Source organism: Charadrius vociferus, unplaced genomic scaffold, assembly GCF_000708025.1.
Source record: "Charadrius vociferus isolate BGI_N301 unplaced genomic scaffold, ASM70802v2 scaffold544, whole genome shotgun sequence".
In the NCBI taxonomy this organism is placed as follows: Eukaryota; Metazoa; Chordata; class Aves; order Charadriiformes; family Charadriidae; genus Charadrius; species Charadrius vociferus.
Window position 1 is genome coordinate 106,584 of NW_009648162.1, and position 7,134 is coordinate 113,717.

Below are 7,134 nucleotides of genomic sequence, written 5' to 3' on the forward strand. Positions count from 1 at the left end.
GCGGGCCCTACAGGTTCCGCGTCGAGATCATCAATGGCGACCGGTGGTCGGCGGCACGGGACGTGATGCTGAGTGTTTTGGGTGGGTATGGTGGTGAGACACCACCCCCCCCAGCCCCCTGCCCGCCCACGCCACGCTGACATCCCACTCTCTGCTCTCCATCCCCAGACACCCTCGAGCACCCGAGCACTGCCGCCAGCAAGGAGCAAAACGAGGGGCAAACGACCACCTTGGAGTGCTCTACACCCTACGTCTGCCCGCCGGGTGATGTCGCCCTACGCTGGGAAGGCTATGACCCCAAGGTCTCCACACTGTCTGGACGGGTCCAGCTGGACACCAGCGGGGTCGGCCACCACCTGACCCTCACCACCTCCTTGTCCTGGAAGGACCACTCCAAGAAGCTGCTCTGCGAAGTTTCTTACGGCTCCAGGAAGGCAACTGGGGAGGTCGTCCTGCGGGTGAGACGTACGTGGGGCAGCTCTGCATGGGGGCTGGCTGAGCAGGGCAGGGGGATGGGGTCACCTGTGCCATGGCTGCACCACCCAGGTCCTCCTGCTGCCACCCATCATGACTCCCCGTCTGCTTCCCTCCTGGTGTCCTTTGCAAAAAGCCAGAGTGGAGTTTCCTCCTGCTTCTCCCTCCCTCTCTTGTTGCCCCATGCTTCTCCATGGCCAGGGCTGACATCGGTCACGTAAATGCTGCTGAAGTGCCAGCTCCAGCTCCGTGGCACGTCATGGCACCCACCGCTGTGCCCACCTCTCTCTGCTGCCATGTGGCAGCTTCGCCCCCTTTCCCTGCTCTCCTCTGAGAAGACATGCCCTCCCTGTTCCTGCCCTGGCTCCTGTGCCTGGACGAGACTTTTGCTCCTTTTCCTGTACCAAACCCTGGTGAATAAACAGCAGGATGGGCTATGGGCATCGTCCCGCGGGTCCTGCCCAGCCTCATCGCTGCCCCCCGTGTCTGTCTGTCCCCTAAGGACACCCAGGTGTCGGTCAGCCCCTCCACGCAGAACATTCTCATGGGCGATACAGTGTCCCTCACCTGTGAGGTGAGCAGCAGCTACCCCCCCATCTCTGCGTACCGCTGGTACAAGGACGGGGTGGCCGTGGGCAGCGAGCAGATCCTGACCCTCCGGGGCATTCGCCGTGACGACTACGGGCAGTACCGCTGCGAAGCCGAGAACGCTGTCGGAGCCGGCGCGGCGCCCGCCGTGACGCTCTATGTCATCTGTGAGTGTCAGGAGAGGTTGCCCGAGGCTGGGGAACTGCTGGAGGAGCAGCGGGGCCGTGGGAGTGGGATGGGGTTTACCCAGCGAGTCCGGACTGGGCTGGGCAGGGGCTGACACTGAGGTGGCCGATACCGGCTGGGGGTCTGGGAGCTGTGGAGTCTGTGGTGGAGGACTGTGATGCCTCCTCCATCGTGTCATGCCCGTGTCCTTTGTCCTTCAGGGCGCAGGGCCGTGGTGAGCCCCAAAGACAGGGAGGGGGGTGGATTTCCAGCCATGCCCAGGGAGCGGAGCTGGCTGTGAGGCTTCGCTGCCTCTCCTGTGAAGGTTTCCAGAGCTCATGGGGATTTGGAGCCAGGGTGGTCTGTGGGGAGGGGAAAGCCAGGGTGCCCCATCAGATCCTGCAGTTGAGACAAGCCCCAGACTGCCACATCAACCCGGGAGCCTGCCCGTGTGGGAGCCCCACAGGGAGCATCTCCCCCCCCAGCCTGGAGCAGGCAAGGCTGGTCTGCCCCCCCAGAACCCCCCATGCAGACCGTGAGAGGTGAAGGACACTGCCTCAACCGCCGTGAGATTTGGCCCTGAGGCTCTGCATTAAAGCCAGAACTTGAACCCCAGCTGGCAAGGTGGTGGTGGCAGGGAACAAATCATAGAATCACAGAATGTTTTAGGTTGGAAGGGACCTTGAAGATCATCAGGGGTTCCAACCTCCCTGCCATGGGCAGGGACACCTCCCACTAGACCAGGTTGCTCAAAGCCTCATCCAGCCTGGCCTTGAACACCTCCAGGGATGGGGCATCCACAGCTTCTCTGGGCAACCTGTGCCAGTGCCTCACCACAGTGAAAATTTATTTCCTAGTACCTAATCTAAATGTACCTTCTTCCAGTTTGAAGCTATTCCTTCTCGTCCTATCGCTACGTGCCCTTGTAAAAAGCCCTTCCCCAGCTCTCCTGTAGGCCCCCTTTGGGTACTGGGAGGCCGCAAAAAGGTCTTCCCGGAGCCTTCTCTTCTCCAGGCTGAACAGCCCCAACTCTCTCAGCCTCTCCTCACAGCAGAGGTGCTCCAGCCCTCCGATCATCTTTGTGGCCCTCCTCTGGACCCGCTCCAACAGGTCCATATCTGTCCTTTGTTGGGGGCCCCAGAGCTGGACGCAGTACTCCAGGTGGGGTCTCACCAGAGTAGAGTAGAGGGGAAGACTCACCTCCCTTGATCCAAACACCTCCCACCTCCATCATCATCCCTGGGGGGCAGAGGGAGTCCTGCCTGTCCCCGGACTCTGTCCTGTGCCGCGGGGGGCTCGGCAGGGTAGGTCTGTTTTCCTGTCTCCGAGGCCATCCTGAACACCCTCCCATCTCCGCCAGCTGCAGAGATCTCGGTGAGCCCCGCGGCCGAGGTGCAGGAGGGGACGGCCACCACCTTGTCCTGTGACGTCCCTGGCAGGGAGGGCCAGCAGCTCAACTACACCTGGTACAAAAATGGCGCCTGGATCAAGGAGGGCACGGCGCACACGCTGCTTTTCCACCGCGTGGCTGCCAGTGACGCCGGTTATTACTCCTGCAAGGTGACGAACGACCGGGGCAGCGACACGTCCCAGGCCATCAGCCTGAGCGTGACATGTGAGTGCCCACAGCTCCTGCCAGGGGATGGGGGGAGTGTTCTCCCCAGACAAGGGTCACTCCGTGCCAGGGGCTGCGCAAACCCCTTGAATCAAAGCAAAGGCTCTGCCCCAAATGCCTTGGGTCCAGTTGAAAGGCGGGTTTCGGTCCTCCAGGGTAGAAGTTGCTATAAATGCAACAATTTCTGGTCACAAGCCGCATTTGACGGTACCGTTAAGTGGTATTTGCGGCAGGAGGGACCCGTCCCTTCACTGCAGCATCTCCCACTCCTCGACTCATCTGTTACACACCACAAACTGCTGGGAGGTTACTAACCGAGGAGCCAGCTATGATAATAACAGCTTGGGAGCTTTTGCAAGTCAGGGGAAAAATAAAAGAGCCCTGGGTTTGGCTCTGACATTTCTGTGAGTAAATATAACCCGCTGACGTAAGGGGGAAAGCCGCTCGGAGGAGCAGCTGTGGGGGCCGGGGCTGGACGTGTCCCACGTGCAGCTGTGCGGCACCGCTGGGACCTCCCGTGCTGCAGCATCCTCTCTCCTCCCACAGACCCCCCCCGGACCCCCACCGTCACCCTCTTCCAGGAGACGCAGGGGGGGAGGCTGGCCATCATCGCGGCGCCCGGGGGGGGGGTGCCCCGCCCAGCCGCAACGCCCTGCGGCTGGAGATCCGCGACGCGGGGCCGCAGGACAGCGGGGAGTACCGCTGCACAGCCAGCAACGCCTACGGCAACGCCAGCGCCACCAAGACCTTCGTCGCCCGCGGTGAGTGCCGGCTGGTCCCAGTGCTAGGGGGCTGCCAAGCTCCTGGCCCCGGGTCACAGGTGCCGATGAACCTCCGGGGCTGTTGGGGCTGTTTCTGCAGGGCTGAGGGACACACACACACACATGCAGCCCTGAGAGCTGTGGGGAGCCATGTGGCACCAGGGGACATCGGTGTCTCGGGGACCGTGTGGTGGTGGTGCGGCCCTTTCCCACCTTGGGGAGTCAAAGCTGCTTGCAGAGCTGGAGGCGCTCCTGAGTATTGTTTTTCAAAATGCCGTAAAATTTGCAGCAAAGTTTGTCCAAACTCTTTCTTCCCTGTTCCCGCAAGCCCCCAACTTCGTGTGGCATCTGGGCACGCAGTGGTGACCGACTCCTCCTGCTCCATCCCCTAACCCTCTGCACCCTGTGGCTCCCCCAGCCTTGATGGTTTGGGGTGACAGAGGCAGTGGCTATGGAAAAGGAGGAGAGAAAAGCTCCCCAAAACCATGTCCAAGAGGAGCCTTCCTTAGGATGTCAAAAGAAACCAAAATGGACCTCAGGGTCAAACTTCGGAGAAAATAAGCCTGAGTTTGGGTGCCACAGTGGTCAGCTGGGGTCCATTTCAAGTTGGCCAAGATGCCTCCAGCCCAGCCTGTCACCCACCAGCGGGCAGAGGGGACCGAGCCTATCCTGGGAGCAGTTCACCCAGCTGTACATGGGCGCTCAGAGAGAGCAGGTGAAGGCTCAGGAAAGGCCCCGTTTGTCTCTGCTGGTGGCAGTGAGTGGCTCAGGTGGAGACATCCCAGCTGACATCCAGTTTCCCCAGGGAACATCACCCACCACAGATGCAGCCACCAACACCACGGGCTCCTGCAAGGGAGGGGGCTGCTCAGGTCCTGCCTTAGAGGGAAGCTGAGCGCAGGGCTTTGGCTGGACGGAGCCAGGGGAAGGGCGAAGGGTTGCGGGAGGGGTTCCCCCTCCCTCCCTGACAGGGTTCCCATCCCTCCTCCAGCTACAGAGATCCTGGTCCAGCCCTCGGCGGAGGTGCGGGAAGGGGCAGCCGTCACTCTGACCTGCCTGGGGGCTCGGGGTGCTCCGGAGGAGACCCTCTACACCTGGTACAGGAACAGCAAGCGGCTGCGGCAGAGCTCGACCCCGACGCTGCGCTTCCCCTCCATCCATGGCGAGGATGCGGGTGCTTTCCAGTGCAGGGTCCAGACCAGCAACGGCAGCGACACGTCGGTGGCCGTCCCGCTCCGTGTGCTCTGTAAGTGCTGCCAGGAGGTATCCCCCAGCTAACGGCCAGGACAGCGAGGGGGGGTCCTGGGTCTGGGCTGGGTGGCCCTGCTGGGAAGCTCCTGTGCTGCTCCCACCCTGAGATGTCCCCCATTGCTGCCAAACACGGCCAAAGAGCTCTTGGGCAGAAATGTGGAGAGGGCAGAAAATTCCCTTTTGCAGGTAGGTCTGTGAATTCGGGGGGGGTGGGGGGGCAGAAATTCGGAGAATCCCAAAATTCCCAAGGATCAAAGAGTTTTAAAATGTCCCATAAAATTAAATTCAATTTCTCAGAACAATAAATCATCCCTGTAAAAAATACATTCTGGTAGGATTTTTCCTTCCAAATATTTTCTGTGCTGTAAAATAAAAATATTCTATGATACCAAACCAGGAAAAAAAAAAAAACCACTAGGAATTTTCAGTCAAAATGGCATTTTTCTGTAGTTGTGGTAGTAAATGTGCGTCACAACTGGACCCCAGCAGATGCCTGAACCACTGGGGTCTCTGCAGATCGGCTCCAGGGTTTGGGGTAGGTCTGGGGACCTGCACTCGGACCCTGAGCTCAAGCGAGGTGACAACAGAGGTGCCTGGGGCGTGCAGGTCCCTTGCAAAGAGCCAGCAGAAGCGGGACCCTGGGGTCTGGTTGTGGGATGCTGAAGAGCTACTCAGGTGGCACTGGAAAGTATCAATCCCTCAGGTTCTTGGGGTTCTCCCAACCTCAGGAATCCATAATATTCTCACCAGAGGTGTTTTAACCCTGCAGTCCCACCGAGGCAACCGGTGATGAGCTCCTTCCTGGAGATCCAGAGCGGGCACCTGGGCATCATCCAGTGCACCGTTGAGAGTGACCCAGAGGCCAACCTGACCCTATGGAGAGGAGGAGAAGTCATAGCCTGCACATGGGGCTGCCCCACAGCCCCCAACCCCAGGGTCCACGCCACCTTGTCCTACAACAGCCTGAAGGTGGAGATCCGAGAGGTGGTGCTGGAGGACGAGGGCACCTATGTGTGCTGGGCTGGGAACCTGCAGGGCAACGCCAGCGCAGCCATGGACTTCAGGGCTGAGAGTGAGTGTGGTGAAGGGGCGGTGGGCAGGATAGAGCCAGATGGCACACATCTCCGCAGCTCCTGGGAAAATCCGGGGAGAGGAGAGGCTGGGAAGGGAATGCCAGGGAAGGAGACAAGCTTAGGAGATCAAGGGCGATAGTGGTAGAAGGACAGAATGAGCAGAAGTAGGCCACATGCCCATGAAATTCAGGGTGTCAAGCAGCATCTGTCTCAAAAGAGCTGCTGTGCACAAGTCACCCGGTGCTAGGGTGGAGCGTGAGTGGGGTTAAAGTGGGGGCTGCTACAGGAGGGTGGGTGTGCCGGCTCCTCCAGCCTCTCCTGGTGGGTTTGGAGGGTTCCTTCATGGCCAGGGCTAGGGCTCCAGCTCCTGCTGGGGATTCCCTGCTGACCCCTGTCCATGCAGGACCAGGGACGCTGAGCAAAACGCTGCTGAGGGGGTTCCCACGGGCCCCCTCCTGCCGGCACATCATCCCTCAGCTGGTACCAGCCACCCCATCGCCGGGGTCCTGTGGGTGCTACTCAGGATTAGCCAGCATTTGCCTTCTCCTGGAATAGCCACGAAGTCACTTGCCAGCTGGCCGGCCTCGGGAGGGGTTGTTCACCCTAATGCCCTCGAGGTGGTGCTGGCCGTCCTGGTGGACTTCATGCCGAACCCTGTTTGCCTCCCGCCTCTACCCCTGCCCGTAGCTGCCAGCATCGCAGTGGCTCCGTCCCTGTGCCAGCTCTAGTGCTCACCGGACCCTCTGCTGAGATAACTGATATCACTGGAAGGAAACTCTCCACAGCTGGGCCCAAGGACAACCAGTGCCCACACTCGGCCGCCTCCCTGGTGTTTCGGCAAGTGGCCAGCACGGACGCGGGTCTCTACCACTGCAGAGTCACCACCGACGGCAGCAGCCGGAGCTCCCCCACCGTCTCGCTGGACGTGCTGTGTATGTACGGACTGCTGGGGGACCCTCAGTTGGTGGCGATTATGATGATGATTATTATTATTATTATTATAATCTCAGGGTTTGTAGCTTATGTCTGTGCAAGCATGCCCACCTCTGCACACACTTGCAGCTGTGCCTGGGGTCTGGGCAGAGCTGATGTGGGTGCACATCTGGGTCTTTGAGAACATATCTATGTCCTGGGGCTTCCTCCTGCGAGTGTCCTTCCCTTCCCTTCCCTTCCCTTCCCTTCCCTTCCCTTCCCTTCCCTTCCCTTC

The 7,134-nt window shown here is 60.2% G+C and overlaps 1 protein-coding gene across 1 annotated transcript in view; it reads left to right on the plus strand.

Annotated features, from left to right (window-relative positions):
• SIGLEC1 (sialic acid binding Ig-like lectin 1, sialoadhesin) overlaps positions 1-7,134 on the plus strand; it is a 37,725-nt gene that overhangs the window by 13,190 nt on the left and 17,401 nt on the right. Inside the window, exons 4-11 of the mRNA XM_009884093.1 lie at positions 169-464; positions 965-1,229; positions 2,588-2,842; positions 3,427-3,603; positions 4,595-4,849; positions 5,624-5,926; positions 6,331-6,407; positions 6,622-6,859. Coding sequence (XP_009882395.1) covers positions 169-464; positions 965-1,229; positions 2,588-2,842; positions 3,427-3,603; positions 4,595-4,849; positions 5,624-5,926; positions 6,331-6,407; positions 6,622-6,859 — 1,866 coding nt within the window. The remainder of the gene's footprint in view (positions 1-168; positions 465-964; positions 1,230-2,587; positions 2,843-3,426; positions 3,604-4,594; positions 4,850-5,623; positions 5,927-6,330; positions 6,408-6,621; positions 6,860-7,134) is intronic.